Source organism: Geotrypetes seraphini, chromosome 2, assembly GCF_902459505.1.
Source record: "Geotrypetes seraphini chromosome 2, aGeoSer1.1, whole genome shotgun sequence".
Classification (NCBI taxonomy): domain Eukaryota; kingdom Metazoa; phylum Chordata; class Amphibia; order Gymnophiona; family Dermophiidae; genus Geotrypetes; species Geotrypetes seraphini.
This window is the reverse complement of record NC_047085.1, coordinates 396,763,491-396,783,054: the sequence shown is the minus strand read 5'-3', so window position 1 is coordinate 396,783,054 and position 19,564 is coordinate 396,763,491. Positions and strand designations below refer to the sequence as shown.

The following is a 19,564-nucleotide window of genomic DNA, read 5'->3' as shown; positions in this document are numbered from 1 at the left end:
AAACATTTAGGCGCAATTCTATAAATGGGTTCATTAGAGCACTTTCATGCAGATCTGCAGTTTCTGATCTGGTTTGTTGACTTGCATCCATTAGAACGCTTTTTTGTGCCAAAAATTTGGCATGGAAGTAGCATTGAACATTTGGCACCATATATAGAATTTCCCCCTAAGTGTGTAAAGGTCTCAAATACAAGCATGAATTAAAGTATTTTAGAATTAAAGTGTATACTTGTAAACTACCCAGATTGCATCCCCAACCAGGCATACAGAGTATGCGTCTTCTTGAAAATGCACATTGATTTAAGCCAGTCAATGTTTTATAAAAGGTCCTTTATGCTTGTATGTGTCCACATACATGTGAAAAAGACTTTACCCCTATTAGAAGTAAAATCTAGGACACCCTAGAGCAGGGTTGCCCAAGTCCGGTCCTCGAGATCTACTGGCAGGCCAGGATTTCTGGATATCCACAATGAACATGCATGAGAGAGATTTGCATACCAAGAAGGCAGTGCAGGCAAATCTCTCTCATGCATATTCATTGTGGATATCCAGAAAACCTGGCCTGCCAGTAGATCTCGAGGACCGGACTTAGGCAGCCCTGCCCTAGAGTAAGTCTAGAGAAGAAGCATTAGGATCATGGAACACGCAAGAGGCACTATGAAGAACTGAACAAGCTTCATGCCCTTTCTCAAGTGTTCTAGAACAGTGATTCTCAAGCCTGTTCTAGAGCACCACCAGGCAGTTGGGTTTTCAGGATATCCCTCATGAATATGCATAAGACAAATTTGCCTCCAATATATGCAAAACCTGAATGGCTGGCTGGTGGGTTCCCAAAACAGGTTTGAGAATCACTGTTCTAGAACACTGTGTCTCATTAGCTCACAAAGTCCCAGGTATCCATCCACCTCATACTTACTTTCCTCCACTTCATTCACAGTTCCTCTGTGCTGAAGCCAGTTCTCCTTTAAACTGAACTGGTGGAAAAGGGTTCTGTTCTGTAGGAAGAAAAGCAGAAAAATGTGTATGTGCACTGCTATCCTTGGTGTAGCAACAATTCAGAGCATGTTCCAGGCGCAGTGCCGAAGGGAGTCCACACCTTCAGTTTTGGAAGTACGACCTGGGAGCTATCTGGAGTGTTTGAGCTAGTGGTGGGGAAGTGCAATGAACATTGATAACATTAGGGAAACCCCGTAATGCTGTTAGACTTATAAATTACTGGAATCGCCCCATCCTCTTCTCCTGCTCTCCACAAGCAGACCTTGGTACATGGAGAACAACTGATAATTCTCTCCTGACGTGTTCATAGCCAACAACCTTGTTTGGTTGTTCTCTATTATTAAGCTGCTTTCTTAATTGTGGTACACCCAGTGGAATTCAGATCATCAGCAAAGGTATTATACTAATCCTACCCAGACACACCTTTTAAAATGTTTCCTAATTAAACAAGTTTAGAGTGATGCTTTTGTCTTAATGTGTGTGCATGTATCTATACCAATGCAAATAAATTACACATATCCCACACTGCTTTTCCATTGCCTCACTATCTCCCTCTTTTACTATGGTGCGCTAATGCATCCATAGAATATAATAGACGCATTAGCATTTAGCGCTTGCTAAATTGGCTAGTGCACCAGCAAAAAGGACCCCTGTGTGATTTTGTAGAGCACAGTGAGAGCGTCCCAGTAAAGACAAAGAGGTACATTCCACTTTTTCCTAGCCCATGATGCTGGTGGGGAAGCTAGTTCCCAGACTTCTCTCCCCTTAAACCAGACAAACGGGCCAGACCCAAGTCATATTAAATTTGGCAAAACAGAGCATAGATATTCTAGCAGAAAAGTCACTGGAGTAAAAAGTACAGCATTACCTTTCTGTGCGGTGAATATTCATCCACGGTACTATAAAAAAAAAAAAAAGTAGAACTCGCATCATCCTGCTGTAAGAAATATAAAAAAGGAAACCTCTGCTTTCCCTTAGCCTCCCATTATCAACTAGCACAGTATCAGAACACTAAAGGGGTCTTACGGTTTATTAGTTTTAATGTACTGCCTTTTCAAAAGACATCAAGGAGGTTCACAATAAAATCAAAAGAGAGCGTTAGAACTACAAACTTCTGACAGGAAAGGCACAGCGCAGAATGAGACCAGAGAAATAACCAGCATAAGGAGACACTGGATGGCAGGGCTTAAGTAGAGTCTGATGTCAGGGTCCAAATGCTGATAGGAATGGGTGAGTTTTTAAATTTTTGGGAAAAAAAAAAAAAATCCCCCCAACTTGATGAAGGTTCTTTCTTAACTGGTCCTTTTACTAAGGCACGCTAGCCGATTTAGCGCCTGCTAAACGCTAACACGTCCTTTATATTCTATGGACGCGCTAGAGTTTAGCGCGTGCTAAATCAGCTAGCGCGCCTTAGTAAAAGAGGGGGTAAGTTTTGGGAGCACATTCCAAAGACGTGACTAAATAGATAAAAACCCAAAAATAAACGCTACACTCTCAGACACCTTAGTATTCTAAAGTTTACTTGCTTGCTTGCTTCAGTTTCTTCCTGTATAATAAAGTAATCCTTTTGTTATTTTCACTCAATAAGAGTATAATATTCAATATTTGAACTTTCTAACCAATGGCCTCAGCGGCTACACTTGAACATCATATTTCAAGTAATGTTCAAGCTTTCAGTAACCAGCCTCCCTCATCGGCCTTTAACGCAGTATTTCATATTATTTTTAAATATTTGCCAATAAATTTAAAGCCAATAAATAACTTATCTTATGTAGATATACTGAACGGGGCTCTGACGTGAATTCAGCGTTTCACATTAGAGCTGTTTCAAGGAGCATTACCCCATTTAAGACATCACACCACAAAAAAACTGGCTCCAGAATTGCGTCTCCATAGGCGCTTTATGGCGCTTAATGCCACTGTAGGCATAGCTAATGCCACAAGTAGCGTTAGGCAGCATAAAGCACCCATGGAAGCTTGATTCGCGTCAAAGGTAGGCACGGGAAATGTAGGCCTGGAAAACCCTGGCCTACATTTCCGACACCTACCTTTGCTGGAGGTGCAATTCCCTAAACAGCGTTGTTGCACGAGTGACGAGCGATCAGCGGCCACTTTTAAGGCATCCGCTGACAACAGCGCCAATTAGAGAATCTGGGCCAGATTGCTCACAAGAGTCTGCAACGGTCTGTACTGCAGTGTCTTTAGCTCCAAAGAAAGGCAAGAAGGACGGTGAGGAGAAAGGCTTACTGGCGTCGATGAATTCGCAGCGCCTTTTGAAATTCTTTTAACTCTTTTTCCAAGATGGGGTGCTCATACATGTCGTCCAGCACATACCGATACAGAGTCTGAAAAATACCAATAGTGGTTAGAAATAAAATGCATCTCGCTGGCAGTTCCCAACTTGTCCCGCTAACACAGAAGAAACAAAACAAACAAACAACCCTCCCCCCCAAAAAAAAGTAAAGAAAGAAATTCCATCATCATATAAAGAAAAGGAACATAAAATGTCATCACTTGCAGTCTAGTTTCAAATATTCTTTCAAGAGCCCAATAATATCAGAATTAATGCTTTAGCACTTACCAACTTAGATATATAAGATATCTGCACCTGTCACTTCAAGCCTAGTGAACAGTTCATGATCTTCTGCATTAAGTTTGGATTTTAGATTTTATTACTCACCTTTTCCAACTCAGAGTTAAGTTGAGTTACAAACAACTATACGTGTTATTTCCCTGTCTAACCAGGCTTAAAATCTAAGGGGGCAATCCTATAACTGGTGCCTTCAGTTAAGCGTGCCAATGGTGCCTGCTGAGCACCAATTCTAAACCAAGGAAAAAACTGCAGACAAAATGTACAAAGATGCAGGCTATGTGTATCGTATCAAATTTATATGCGGTTAGTATTACCACCCTTTAAACAAACCTAGGGACCAAACACGGTCCTTCAATAGATGTAACATAGTAAATGATAGAAGATAAAGACCTGAACAGTCCATCCAGTCTGCAGTCACACCCATTATATACATGCATGTTTAAATTGTCCTTTCTTTTCTAGAATATTTCTGGACGAAAGACCATTGAAGTCCACCCAATACTGTCTTTAGGTTCCCACTGCCGGAGTCGAAATCGAAGCCCACTCCAGCCTATCCTAACCATCCTGTCACTGGAGATTCTATCAAAGTTCTCCCCAGCTCATCCTAAACCAAATCACCATATTCGGGACGCCCAGTATCGGTCTTAGGTTGTTTTATATCATTCATTTTCTAATTAGAGATCTTCTGTGTTCATCCTACACTTTTTTTGAATCCCGTCACCTCCCTCAGGGGGGCATTCAGGAATCCACCGCCCTCTCTGTGAAAAAGAATTCCCTAACATTACTCCTGAGTCTGCCACCCTGCAACCTTAATTCAAGCCCTCTAGTTTTATCATTTTCCTTTCTCTGGAAAAGATTTGTTTCTATATTAATACCTTTCAAGTATTTAAAAAGCTGCATCATAATCTCCCCTGTCCCTCCTCTCCTCTAGAGTATTCATATTCAGGTCTTCCAATCTCCTCTTGTACATCTTTTGGCGCAAGCCCCATGCACTTTAAGATAAGTAGAAATAGTATGCAGAGGTATGGCTTTAGAACAGTTTTCAGTATAGATTTGTAGGGAAGGTTGGGTTTGGGAGTCTGTGATAAGAATGGAGTGTGTGTGAAGATGGGGGGGTGTACACATGTGGAGGAGTGTGAAAGTATATAGGCTTCAGTTGGTAAGTTGTGTATAGGAATATGTGGGGGGTTATCTAGGAGTGTATGTGTAAGTGTATGACATGCATGGGGATATGTATAAGGCAAGTGTTAGGGAGGGTAGAGGTATATAGGTCGACAAAGTGCATGGGCAGCTGTTTTGTGTGGGAGGGCTGTTTATGGGAGTGTGCATGGGGAGGGCTTTAGAAGCATGAGGAAGGTTCTTTTGGTGCTGTCCTTTGCCAGTTATTTCCGTTATTTTTCACTGTGTTGCTGTGGGGAGAGGGTGTTTTGAAATAAATTGATTAGCATTCTAATGCTTCTCACAGTTTCCACAGAAAGCTGTGCAGAATATTTTATAGGTTCGTTTCTCATACTGATTCAATGATTTTACTTTTTCAAACTAGCCCAAGATAGTCAAATTTTCTTCCTGTTTTGGGTGAATTTTATACTCTTTTTAAGAGTTAGTGGCCCTACAGCATGACCAACATGGATCCCTTCAATGTAATTCTTATGAACATTCCATATGTTAAAAAGCATTAAATGGATGCATGCATATAAATGATTACCAGAGCAGTTCTGGCTATCCAGAAAGAATTAAACAATACCCCCATGAAGGCTTACCTTCAAAAACAATTTGGAATGCTCATCTTCATGTGACCAGTCTTTGTACAGGGCTGCCCACTGAGATGCCAAATGCAAGACTTTGCGCTTTGTTCGGAGAGCTGCTGAGGCTTCAATTTCATCCTTCTTGGCACAATAGGTAAGCTCCAGTTAAAGAACAACAAGACAATAGAGTGGAGACAAAGAATACCACACACAAATGCAATCATTCTTTTCTTATCGACCAGTGGTTCTCAACTCAGTCTTTGGGAAACATGGAGCCATTATGACTTTTCTGAATATCCACAAAGTATATGCATGAGATATATTTGCACACAATGGAAGTCATGCATGCAAATCTTTCATATGCCTATTCATTGTGTATATCACAAAACGAAACCCTTCAAAATACTGCTGCCATAATGTTATGCCATGCAGAAAAGTTTGAGAAAATAACTATTTTTTTTTTTTTTTTGTAAACTACATTAGTTATTGATAATTGGTAGGACTGCTTTTACATTAAATTGCTTGATTTTTAAGATACTTCATGGCTAGGCCCCTTTACCTCTGTGCCAACTGTTTACTTTTTCTCCACCCTTGAGACAGTCACGACAAATAAATCTACTACTTTACTTTGCAGATACATTGTGTGGTTTAATATTAGAGCTTATTTGAAAGTGAAGGTTCTAAACTTTAAAAAAACTAACTTTGTTCAGATAGGCAATTATGTCAAGGAATTGTTTTCTGAATGGGAACATCTGGAAGAAGTAGGAGAGAAGTGGGCAAAACTGAAAGGAGCTATTTTAAGGACAACAAACCATTTTGTAAGAGGAAAAGAAGGCCGCTTTGGTTCTCAAAAGTACAGTAGTACCTCGGTTTACGAGTGCACCGGTTTGCGAATGTTTTGCAGACAAGCAAAACATTCGCAAAATCGGCACCTCAGAAACCGAGCGTGCCTCAATTTACGAGCGGCGCCCCCCGTGATCCAGCACCCTCCCCCCCCGGCCGCGATCTGAAGTCCCCCAGACCCACCCGAACAGGCTTCTTACTTTCATCTTGGCCTCGGCACCGGCACTGGCATGTCCTGTGCGTTGGTGCCGGTGCCCAAAGATCTTCTTCTTTGCTGAGCCTTGAGCATCTGCGCATGCTCAAGGCCTACGAGTTCACGCTCTCTCTGAGATCTCCGATGGAACGAAAAGTCTCGATGGAAGCTGCCCCAACTTTGCTGCACAGGCTGAGAACTTTTCAGCACAACACAAATATTTTCAGAGATGTACTGTACATTTCCCAAAACAATCAGAAAACATCCAAGACATAAGAACATAAGAACATAAGTAGTCGCCTCCGCCGGGGCAGACCAGAGGTCCATCCCGCCCAGCGGTCCGCTCACGCGGCGGCCCATCAGGCATATTGCCTGAGCAGCGGTCCCTGACTAATTTTATACCTACCTCTACACTTATCTCTAAACCTTCCACTGCTCTTATCTGTACCCCTCAATCCCTTTGTCCTCCAGGAACCTATCCAGATCTTCCTTGAAACCCTTTACTGTGCTATTTCCTATCACGGCCTCCGGAAGGGTGTTCCATGTGTCCACCACCCTCTGTGTGAAAAAGAATTTCCTTGCGTTTGTTCTAAACCTGTCCCCCTTCAATTTCATCGAGTGTCCCCTTGTTCTTGTGGTTTCTTTTAAATTGAAAAATCTGTCCTTGTCAACCTTTTCGATGCCCCTCAGGATCTTGAAGGTCTCTATCATATCTCCTCTGAGTCTCCGCTTTTCCAGGGAGAACAGCCCCAGCTTCTTCAGTCTGTCAGTGTATGTAAGGTTTTCCATACCCTTAATCAGTTTAGTTGCTCTTCTCTGGACTCCCTCAAGCATTGCCATGTCCTTTTTGAGGTACGGTGACCAGTACTGTACACAGTATTCCAGATGCGGGCGCACCATAGCCCGGTACAGTGGCAGGATGACTTCCTTCGTTCTGGTCGAGATACCCTTCTTAATGATACCTAACATTTGGTTTGCTTTCCTCGAGGCTGTGGCGCACTGTGCTGACGCCTTCAATGTCGTGTCTACCATCACTCCCAGGTCTCTTTCCAGCTTACTGACCCCTAGCATTGATCCCCCCATTTTGTAAGTGAACATCGGGTTCCTTCTCCCTATATGCATGACTTTGCATTTCCCTACATTGAAGCTCATTTGCCACTTTTTCGCCCATTCTTCCAGTGTCGTAAGATCCCTTTGGAGATCCTCGCAATCTACCGTGGTTTCAACCTTGCTGAATAGTTTGGTGTCATCTGCAAATTTGATGACCTCACATTTTGTTCCCGCCTCCAGGTCGTCAATGAATATGTTAAACAGGAGTGGTCCCAGCACTGACCCTTGAGGAACCCCGCTCGTGACCCCTTGCCAGTCCGAGTAGTGGCCCTTTACACCAACCCTTTGCTTCCTGTCTGCCAGCCAGTTTTTGATCCATCGGTGGACCTCCCCTCGCACCCCGTGATTCCATAGCTTCCTGAGCAACCGCTCATGTGGTACCTTATCGAAGGCTTTCTGGAAGTCTAGGTAAATTATGTCTATGGGTTCACCTTTGTCCACCTGGCTATTTACCCCCTCAAAGAAGTACAAGTTTGTGAGGCACGACCTACCCTTGCAGAACCCATGCTGGCTCGACCTTAGCTGTCCATTTTTTTTTATATGATCACAGATGCTGTCCTTAATCAGCGCTTCCATCATCTTTCCCGGGACCGATGTGAGGCTCACCGGCCTATAGTTTCCCGGGTCGCCCCTTGAACCCTTCTTGAAGATGGGCGTGACATTAGCTATTTTCCAGTCCTCCGGGATCTCTCCAGTTTTTAGGGATAGGTTGCATATTTGCTGAAGTGTCTCTGCTATTTCATTCCTTAATTCCTTGAGCACCCTTGGGTGAATGCCGTCCGGACCTGGCGACTTGTCACTCTTTAGCTTGTCTATCTGCCTGAGGACATCCTCCTGGCTCACCTCTAGTTGGACCAGCTTGCTATCTTGATCTCCATTTTCTATTGCCTCTGGTTCCGGAATGTTGGATGTGTCCTCCCTCGTGAAGACCGACGTAAAGAAGTCATTTAACTTGTCAGCTATTTCTTTTTCCTCCCTCACTACTCCCTTTCTATCCCCATCATCCAAGGGCCCCACTTCCTCCCTCGCTGGTTGCTTTCCCTTTACGTACCTGAAGAATGATTTGAAATTTTTTGCCTCTCCCGCTAGTCTCTCTTCATATTCCCTCTTTGCTTTCCTAACCACTCGGTGGCACTCCTTCTGGCTTTCCTTGTGTTCCTTTTGGTTGGCCTGCGTTTGGTCCTGTTTCCATTTTTTGAACGATGCTTTCTTGTCACTGATCGCCTTTTTTACAGCAGCCGTTATCCATGCTGGGTTCTTTATTCGATTTTTCTTGCACTCTTTTCTGAACCTGGGGACGTACAGGTTCTGTGCTTCGTGCACCGTACGCTTGAGCAGGGTCCAGGCGCTTTCTACGGACTCTATCTTCCTTGTGCTGCCGTTGAGTTTCTTCCCCACCCATTTTCCTCATTGCATCATAATTCCCTTTTCTGAAGTTGAGCGCTGTTGTTGTGGTTCTTTTCACCCTGGATGATCCCCGTTCTAGTCTGCACTGGATCATGTTATGATCGCTGTTCCCCAGTGGGTCTAATACTGCTACTTCCTTTGCAGGTCCCCCCAGTCCACTGAAGATTAGATCAAGAGTAGCTTCTCCTCGTGTAGGTTCCGTGACCAGCTGCTCCAGGAAACAGTCCCTCGTGGCTTCCAGGAATTTGGTCTCTCTCACGCAACTTGAGTGCCCGATACTCCAGTCTATCCCAGGATAGTTGAAGACCTCCCACAATGGAGAGAAACAATTCTGATGAACCGGGAGAAATATAGAACAGTGTGGGCACTTTTGCAATTGTGGACTTACAAGCTAATTTTGAAAGAGAAACTTTGTACATGTCTTAATTAGGGTAAAGGCTTTATTATTTGCAAATCAAATTCGGTGTATGCTCCCTCTCCTCTTCCTGAGCCCTGGAATGTCTCTTTTCCCTCCATGTTTAATCTAGCCAAAGAACTACTGAACAACAAACTTCAGGTAGAGAACGTGAGACAGAGAGAGAGAAGTGGCAAAGAGAAATGTGAGATTCAGTAGATTCTCAGTTAACTGGCATCCATGGGGATTGATAGATGCTGGATAAATGTAGTTTCTGGTTGCTTGAGAGTTACTATTAAAACTAGTTCTAATATTGTACCCCATAAACTGTTCCAAACTACCGGACATGCGGGAGGCAAAGCATGGGCGCACTCAGTGTGTGGTGTGCCAAGTTTACACTTAAATTTCCACCAGAAATGATTTTATTTTCATTTTTATTTAAACTATTACAGTATTTCTTAGATTTTTTTTCTGGTTGTTTGAGAGTTCTGGTTAATTCAGCTCCAGTTAACAGAGAGTCTACTTTACACACAAGGTTAGGTTCTGACTTATGATTGGCTGTGAGTAGAGGGTGGGCAAGGACCGTCATTGGTGGAATACTGAACACATGGTCTGCACCAAGTGCTGATTTGCTGAATATCATGCCATGTTGCAGCCCAAAAAGCTGTAACCCGCAGCTACTCAAAATTTCCCGCAACCAGTGTTCCAAAACAGCACAATTGGGTGAGAAAACCACAGGCCTGACAACTATAGCAGAAAGCCTGTCTGACCTACACTGCTACACTCTTCGGCTCTGCTATGAGCCCATTGCTCAGCCATTCCTTAGCCAGCCAATAGGTACAGGGGAAGACAAGATTCTGTCCTGCTTTCCCCTGCAGCCTATTGGCTGGCTAAGGAATGTCTGACCAGTGGTGTCTCCTAAGCCACCGGTCCTGCCTCCTTTGCAGCTTATTGGCTGGCTAGGAATGTCAGATCACTAGACTGCAGGAGAAGGCGGGAGCAGTACTTGAGGAGACAAAGCCTTATTTCCTACTTTCCCCTGTAACTCTACATTGATGAAGTTTTCAGCACTGATGTCTGGACAGTGCTGCAAAAAATATTTACTTGGTTAACCAATGTTTTTAAAATTTGTTCTTTTAATTTAGGTATGTATATTTTCTCTAAGTGATCCACATAAGACCATTTTTGGTAGTTTGTGGAAATAAGTTTTTTTGTATTGTAATGTGTCCTGAGGACAAGATTGAGTGTATTTGCATTGGTTGTAGTTATTTGTGCCTTGTTTCCAGTTGACTTAAATAAAGTTAAAAAAAAACAACAACCCAAAAACCCCAAAACAACACTACCTGAGCTGGGTCTACAGAATTCTCCCAACACCTCACATACAGCCTAACTTTAGCTATTGGGTATGAGACTGTCCAATAGCAGCAATCCCTCTTTTACTTCTCTCACTACACAGAAAAGAAGCTGGATTCAGGGAACAAATTCAGATCTCCAGCCTGTTAGCAAACAGTCCTGGCTGGTCCTCAGTATATTAATAAAAAGAAATCTGAAAATCATTACATTTTAATCATTACTATTTTAATGCAACATTCCAACACTTTTCCCTCCATTCCCAGTGCACAGTATTGGTATGTGAGTGAGTACTGGAACATGCTTTCTGGCCCTTAAGGTGCAAAAGAGCCAGGTGATGCAGAGCTGTTCACAGTGTAACCCTCTCCTGATTAATGCTTTCCCTCTTAATGTTTCAGCAAATACAGACATGCTTGTGTATGTTTATTTTTTTCTTTCTTTTAAGATGCTTTATTCTCAGAGGTATCTTATAAGCTCAATTAATTTTAAGCTGGCACAGAATTTATGGCATCCTTTGAATGTCAAGCTACTGTGGATGCAAAATCCAAAATGACAGCTGCCTCAGGGTGTAATGAATTAAGCAGGCTCATTCCGAGAGTCTTTGAAAAGCATAAAAGTCACCCAGTCTACGTAAGGGGTTCAGAAAGATTTGGCAAGGCGTATTAAAAATTTATTTATTTATTGCCTTTTTTTTAGAAGGCAAATCGTGTGGTCCGAGCTTTTCTTTACATTCTTAGTATGGGCGTTACACTGCCGAGGAGCATAGAGGAATGCTTTGCTGAGAAAAAGGGCTCAACAAGCAGCTGAAATAACTGACTTGAACATCAAACCGTGCTGGACAGTGTTCTCAAAGAAAGACACAGTGGAATGATTTGGTGCAGAGATGAATACAATTAAGAATCTCAGGAATGAAGTAGCTTGTCTGCTTCCAGCCTTCTGCAACCTTTCCATTTTGCAGACAATTTTAAGCTTTTGTAACCCTCATTAAAGTTGGTCAGGGGAGCGGCACCATTTTTCAACTAATAATAATAATAAATTAATTTTTATATACCGCCATACCCGAGAGTTCTAAGCGGTTCACAACAATTGGATAAGATACAAACAGTACAAGTTATTTAAAAAGACAGCAATTGAAGGCATCCAGTGGAAGAAATGCATAAAATATAAAGTACATGCAGTATAAAAGAATGCGGAGAATTTTACAAAGCAAGATAAACATATAAAACAGTATTAAGACCCTAACCTATTAAATAATTGAGTTTTTATCTGTTTTCTAAAATCCAGGTAAGAAGAGGCTTCTAACACAAACCGGGCAAGCCAAATATTTAATTTAGCTGCCTGAAAAGCAAAGGTTCTTTCACAAAACCTTTTACCGAGGGATAGGCGAACAGATGTAATCTTCGAGAACTCTTGTTAGTATAACTCAGATTAAAATGAGAGTTTAGGTAACTCGGAAGCATACCGAATGTTATTTATAACAGAAACAAGAAAACTTGAACAGAACTTTGGATTCAAATGGCAGCCAATGGAGCTTTTGATAGGGGGGGGGTGACATGTTCCCATTTCTTTAGGCCATAAATAAGGTGGACAGCCATGTTCTGGACTACCCTTAATTTTCTAATAATTTTATTGGGAGCGCCTACATAAATAATATTGCAATAGTCGAGAATACTCAGGATAGAAGACTCAGGAATACTACTTCCCTCAGGCTACATATTGCGCCAACACACCAAATAGCTGAAGCACATGGGACAAATTCTATAATTGGATGCCTATAGTTAGGTGCCTAGATGTTGTGCAATAGGAGCCTATTCTATAAGAGTGTCTAAGCGGCATATAACTGTGTAACTTACAGTAGTTTGCAAGTTACACGTGTACTTGAGCTACGACAGTTACCCAGGTATTTGCAGAAGAGTGCTTAGGCAGCATGCTGGCACAGCGGCATATACACACGTTTATGCTAATATTTTAAACATTTACACTCCTAAATGTTGGCAATTGGCATCTAGTTTATAGCTTAGAATTATAGTATAGATTTTCAGGCATCTCAGCCTTAAATCCTGAACAAGCAGGCTTTTCTCTGTAATAGTTCCTCTTCCTCAGTAGTGACTCCCACTTCTCACATCACAGGACTTGCCCTGGAATATGCCACTGACTTCCTGGCTCCTGACGCAGCGTGAGGGGGAGGGGCGGCTCATGCAGCAAATCTCTTTGGCTGGCAGGGCTTTGGCAATCCCACCAGCAAATGTATGATTTTTGATGTGGGGGTAGAGGAAAGGAAATGCATGGCCCCCAGGCCTCCCCTCCAAAACTATGCTGGCTATGCCCCTGCCCTGAACCAACTAAAATTATATTCCACTGCCCCTGTCATTTCTATTTTGGAATGGCAAAAAAACAACAAAAACCCACCATCCCACCACCTTTTATTATAGTTTTGCATTTGAGATCACATTAAACCAATTTAGTGTGTGCTAAAATGTAGAAACAAAAAACCAGAACTCCTTCCCTCCCCCAAAATAAAACCAGCAAGGAAACAAGAGTTTTCCCCATGCACATCCCTTTACATGTGCTAATATAAGCAAAAGGAACTGCTTAGTTTACTCCCCCTTTTATGAAGTCGTGTTAGTGTTTTTTATCGCTGGCCGCGGCGGTAAAAGCTCCGACGCTCGTAGATTTCCTATGAGCGTCGGAACTTTTACCGCTTTGGCTGGCAATAAAAAAACGCTAATTCAGTTTCATAAAAGGTAGGGGGGGAGGAGTTAATGTTAATATTTGATAATATTATCTTACATTCAGAATGTCCAAGTGGTCCACAATAAAAACATCATATAACATGCATTCAATAGATAACTAACATAAGAGGGGATAGAAATGAGAAGATAGAAGTACTGGATAGGAAAAATGAAGTGTAATAAAAAATGATACATCACAGCTTAGCTGCTCTAGTTTCTTTATCTTCCCTTTATTTGTGCCATATGCAAATCTTTCTTTAGTCATTTTCATAACCTACGCTATAGAAGCAGCCTGAGAAGTGATGTAGGAGGTATACTATTGTACAGCAAACTAAAGGGCCTTATCTAGAGGCATGTGCTGGCAGTAAGGTCATGACTGGCTTCAGTGAATAAAAGGATATTGCCGCAGGAGTGCCTGGCATAAGTCATCGGTGGTCATGAAGACGGTGTAGGTGAGGAGGAAGTCATCTAGAAGAGTATCTGCAGAGGGAGACAAGAGAACTCATAAGCAAAGGTTAAAGCTACAGCCTTAGCACCCTGAGGTTGTGGGTTCAAACCCACGCTGCTCCTTGTGACCCTGGGCAAGTCACTTAATCCCCCCATTGCCCCAGGTACATTGTGAGCCTGCCAGAACAGACAGGGAAAAATGTTTGAGTACCTGAATAAATTCATGTAAACCGTTCTGAGCTCCCCTGGGAGAATGGTATAGAAAATAGAATAAATAAACATGCTGAGGGTGAACACTATTCAGAAATATGCCTGTCTGCTGAAGGACCAGTTTCATGCACTGAGGGGTGGAGATGATGGCTCAAAATTCGAACACCTGCCCACACTTTTCACACTACCCACAGGCGATACACTACAGCTCGATTTCTCATGCAAGGTCCTTGGTATCACTATCGATTCCTCTCTCTCCCTCAATGACCACCTCAACTCCTTGGCAAAATCATGCTTTTTCAGCCTTCACATGCTGAGGAAAGCTAGATCCTACTTCAGCCAACAACACTTTGCCATCCTTGTCCAATCCATCATCCTCTCCAAACTAGATTACTGCAACGCCATCTACTTAAATCTATCAAAAAAAGTATTCTAAGACTCCAGCTAATCCAGAATACTGCAGCCAAACTGATCTTCTCAAAACGCAAGTCTGACCATGCCTCCCTCTCCTTGCCAAACTTCATTGGCTCCCAATAATCTCCAGAATCCATTTCAAATGTTCCTGCCTGGCTTTCAAGATCATTCACGAAATCCTGCCTCCTTTTATCCCACTGTCTTTCAACTCCTCCAGTCCCGACTCCTCCAGAACTGCCCAAAGGCTTAAACTAGCCTTCCCCTCTCCACGCGGCATCCACTATTCAGGCAAACTGGGAAAATCCCTTCTCTTCAAAATCACAGGTCTTTGGAACGACCTCACCACCCTGCTGCGGAACCTGAGCTCCCTTCAGTTATTCCGCAAACAACTGAAAACCTGGCTTTTCAGCAAATTGTAGCTCTATCCTTCCCCCCTTTCTCTCCCCCCTTCTACACATAAGTTCATGTAATCCTTTTTCTTCTTCTCTACCCACTATTTTAAGTTCTTGTAAACCGTGTCGAGCTCCATTCTCATGGAGATGATGCGGTATATAAACTTAAGGTTTAGATTAGATTAGTATAAAGCTTCCCTCTAGCAAGAGCATAAAATCAAGCCTGGATGCTTTAAACCCCCATCAGTTCCAGCCCCCTATGGATACAGTGTTCTTCAAAACTCTTTCCGTCAGCTGTGATGCTACCATGCTGACCCTTATCAAAACATCCATGGAGGCCTCACATTGGCAAAGTCAAGAAGAGCAAAACAGTGGGTGGGGTCTTTGTAACATCTTTGTGAATGTCAATTGCAATCCGTTCCGAGCCCCCGCGAGAACGGAATAGAAATCAAATTAAACAAATAAATCAATCTACACATATTCCAAAAAAAACAAGTTTCAAGTTTATTATATTTTGATATACCACTTATTAAAGCCTAAGCGGTTTCCAACCAAATTTTATAAAAATATAAAATTAGGGTAGATTTACAAGGATAATTAGACCCTATTAATAGACATACTAGACACAAAAGGGAAAAACGATTAGAGGATACATCATATTAAAATAAGAGGAGAAGGGAAGGGACAAACCAGGAGGGTGGGAAAAGGATGAAAAGCAAAAGGAGAAGAGAAAAATGAAGAACCCAAAAAAAAGTCCTAAGAAGGAAAAACATTAATATCAATAATAAAAGACACACGAGACTAAGACTAGGCAAGATATAGACCAGATGATACTACGAAGTGATGTTTTCTACTTTCTACAGCACTAATATCCCCACCATCACTGGACACATGCACAGCTGTTTGCTATTGGAATTATAACTGAAACTTCAAAGAAAAAAAAAAAAAAAGAAACCCAGCCTTCCAGAAACAAGATCCTTACTCACAAATATTACTGAACTCTGAGCCAAAAATAATCAGAGAAACAGAGGCTCATTCAGCTAAACCCCACCTTGTCTAACGGGAGGCAGCAGTCACAAGCAATTCATTCCACATTGACTTTCTGAACAGTTCCTGTTGCAGGCCATGCAGGGCCTATGAAATATGTAAATAACTTACTAACAAACTGTGAAGCCCTGGGGCAAAGCAAAAAACAAAACAAACAAAAATGAGGAAAAAAAGAGGTAAATCTTGCTTTGAAATAATCATATAAGCACATATTTGCATGGGTAATATAGGTGCACTAAGCGTTTTAGCACGCACTAATCACGCGCTAAACACTAATGCGTACATGTTAGTCTATGGATGCATTAGCGGTTAGCGTGCGCATATATTTAGCGTACGCTAAACTGGCGCTAAGACGCATAGCGCATCATAATAAAACAGGGGGATAGTCACTCCAAATCAATGTATGTCTTTTTATCCCTACCAGCATTATCATTGGCAACATGATAGTGTGTTTAGGGATGTTCCAATTTCCTGTTAGATTTTTGCCTTCACATAAAATTACATTTATAAGTAATGAGACCAGTGGTCTCTAGTTGACCATCTCAGAATTCCATGAAATTTTATATATGAGTAGCCTAAGGTCAAGTTTCAAGTTTATTAGGTTTTTCTATATCGCTTATCAAGGTTATCTAAGTGGTTTTACAATTACTGTCTGTCCCAGTGGGCTCACTAATGTACTTGGGGCTATGGAGGACTAAGTGACTTGCCTAGGGTCACAAGGAACAGCGTGGGATTTGAACCCACAGCCCTTGAGTGCTGAGGCTGTAGCTCCAACCACTGCACCATTAGACTCGGATATGCATTTGCTCATTAACTAGAGCATCTGATGTGAGGGGTGCTCTTGTCAGTCTGCGTGTGACCGGAATCAATGTGGCTATTTTCAGCATCAACGAGTACATAAACCAAAACTGGTAGAAAGATCAAGTATGGCTTATCTATACAGTTTTTGAGGCTGAATTCAGATATATTGATGGAATAACCCAGATTAGATTACTTTTTCATTGTTGCCCAGCAAATTGGTCAAAAAATTCATGCACAAAATGAGGCTCATACTTTGGTCATCAATAACTTGAAAATATTTGATGAAATGTCTCATAACTTTACAAGTATATTAACAATGCTGGTTTCTTTGCATATATAAATTACTGTATGAGCTGTCCAGCAAGAGTCTCTGCAAAAATATGGCATGGTAAAAATGCCCTTGTGAACTTGTGTTTTGATTTTGCCTTGTTTTCAGGGCAAAATATCTCCATGTGAGCCATCTTAGATTTTTTTTTTTTTTTTTCTTTCTTTATACCACATGAAAGAGCATCTTTTCTTCTACAAAGGACAATGGTCAGCATCTTGCTCCCAGACTTTCTATGGCCTTTAAAACTGCATGAAACACAAGCATGTTCTGTGATGCATTGCACATTGTGAATACATGTTGGATCACTGTATTAGTGATCCAACATATATTCACAATGTGCAACACATCATCCTTGCATCGGTCCGTGGTGGCTTTGCCACTTCCAGTTCAATGAACTGGTAATCCCGTTGCCTAAGTGTCACGCCTAATAGCCAGGCAAGGACAGCCACAGGTCAGAGGTCAGTATTCACCAAATGAATGGAAGGTGAATTGCATCATCTCCCCCAAATAATCTTTAATGTGGGTTCCTGAAACCAGTGGCATAGTAAGGGGGTGGGGGGAGGATCGCCCTGGGTGCCATCTTGATGGGGGCACTGGCACCTCTCCACTCCCCCACCCCCCTTCCCTGTCCCCCCTGTACCTCTTTAAAATCTTCACCAGAGCGAGCAACTACTCTAGCCTGCTGCTTGCCCCAGCCTGGATCCCCCTGAAAACATTTCCGGGTTGTGCGGCCAGGAAGTGACATCAGAGGGAAAGCCAGCACAAGCAGCAGGCAGAAGTAGCTCGCACAGCCGAAGATTTTAAGAGGTACAGGGGTGGGAAGAGAGGGCATGAGTGCCTCCTACCCTCACTACACCACTCCCTGAAGCACAGACAGTACATACTCCAGTTCAAATAGTTTTTTGGTTTTAGTCATAAAGAAAAAAATACAAACGTAACAGAAACCTAAAATACAGAAATGGTAACAGGACAAAACAGTAGCTAAACTTATCTTTGAAAAGAGGAAATATGATCATGTGTCCCTATTATTGAGAAAGCTTCACGGGCTTCCAGTTTGTTATAGGATACAGTTTAAGTGCACATATGTTATCTTTAAGTTCTTTTATGGAATATTTGACCCTTCAATCCCTTTATGTTGGAATGTTACTAGATCCTGATGTTCGAGGATTACAACAATATATAAATTGTCATTTCCTTCTTTTAGAGGACTTAAATGTGCTGGGAAACTTAGTAAATCTATGGCATTTAAACTGGTTGAAATTTGAAATAGGCTTTCTAACTCCATCAGACTGATAAGTCAGCTTCAACAATTCCGGAAAGATCTAAAAACTATATCTGAAAATCTTACCTGCTGAAGTACTGTAGTAACAGTATATCCTAATTTTTTTGTTTTTTAATCTTAATTTTACATTTATAATTTTAATTCCAGTGCTGTCTCTGAAATGATACACTAATAGTACTTTCCCTCATAGGCCTATTCTTATGTCACTCTAATTTAATCAATTGCGAACCGAGTCGAGCTCCTTTGGGAGATGGCCCGGTATATATATACTGAAGATTAGATTAGATGTTACAGACAAGCTGTATTAAAAACCTCAACATTTGTAAAAATAACAGTATCCTGAACATGATACAACTAGTCAAAACATGTCAAACTCGTAGTACAAAACCAGCGTAAAATGTTAGCAGTGACATGTATCTGTTGGTACAGAAAAAAGAAAGAAAGAAGAGAAAGAGCTCCCAGTGAGCACCACACAACGACAACCAACCAGGTTGGAGAGATGGCATTGACTACAGTTTACTTTATATTTCTCAGCTATAACACTTTCAAATTTGGTAGTGGGGAGTGTGTGGCGCAGTGGTTAAAGCTATAGCCTCAGCGCCCTGGGTTTGTGGGTTCAAACCCACGCTGCTCCTTGTGACCCTGTCACTTAATACCCCTACTGCTCCAGGTACATTAGATAGATTGTGAGCCCACCAGGACAGACAGGGAAAAATGCTCAAGTACCTGAATAAATTCATGTAAACCGTTCTGAGCTCCCTTGGGAAAATGGTATAGAAAATTGAATGAATGAATAAATAAATGATACAAACAGTATTCCACCATACGACAAATTCCACTTTAGATAAATTTTTCCAACAGTGTAAAACATTCTTAATAGCCAGAAACAGTAAAATGTTGGGCAGACGAGCGTTATATTCAGACAAAGGATGTGGGAGACCATGATGACCCAGTATAATGACAGTACATACTGATTGAACGTACCAAAGAAACAGCAAAAAAAACAAATAAACAAACAAACAATACTTTTCAAAACAGCCTAGAAGCTTTCTGAGTGGCATTTCCAATACAGAGTGTCTAGAGCAGGGGTGCCCAACGCGTCGATCGCGATCGACAGGTCGTTCGCTCAGGCGACCCCAGTCGATCGCACAGCAGGTTCCCTTCTTCCCTTCTCTTTTTTTCCCTTCCTGACTGGCCGCCTCTTAAAGAACGCTGGCCAATCAGAGTGCTGGAAGGGCGGGGTGAAGGTCGGTGGGGGACGGAGCTCAGCACATCACAAG

At 42.0% G+C, this 19,564-nt stretch overlaps 1 protein-coding gene across 3 annotated transcripts in view; it reads right to left on the bottom strand.

Moving 5' to 3' along the window:
- RAPGEF5 (Rap guanine nucleotide exchange factor 5) overlaps nucleotides 1-19,564 on the bottom strand; it is a 427,979-nt gene that overhangs the window by 42,379 nt on the left and 366,036 nt on the right. For all 3 annotated transcript variants that reach the window (XM_033930889.1, XM_033930887.1, XM_033930890.1), the window contains exons 11-15: nucleotides 13,765-13,843; nucleotides 5,350-5,488; nucleotides 3,244-3,341; nucleotides 1,865-1,895; nucleotides 917-995 (exon numbers count right to left, since the gene is read on the bottom strand). In XM_033930889.1, the coding sequence (XP_033786780.1) occupies nucleotides 917-995; nucleotides 1,865-1,895; nucleotides 3,244-3,341; nucleotides 5,350-5,488; nucleotides 13,765-13,843 (426 nt within the window). The remainder of the gene's footprint in view (nucleotides 1-916; nucleotides 996-1,864; nucleotides 1,896-3,243; nucleotides 3,342-5,349; nucleotides 5,489-13,764; nucleotides 13,844-19,564) is intronic.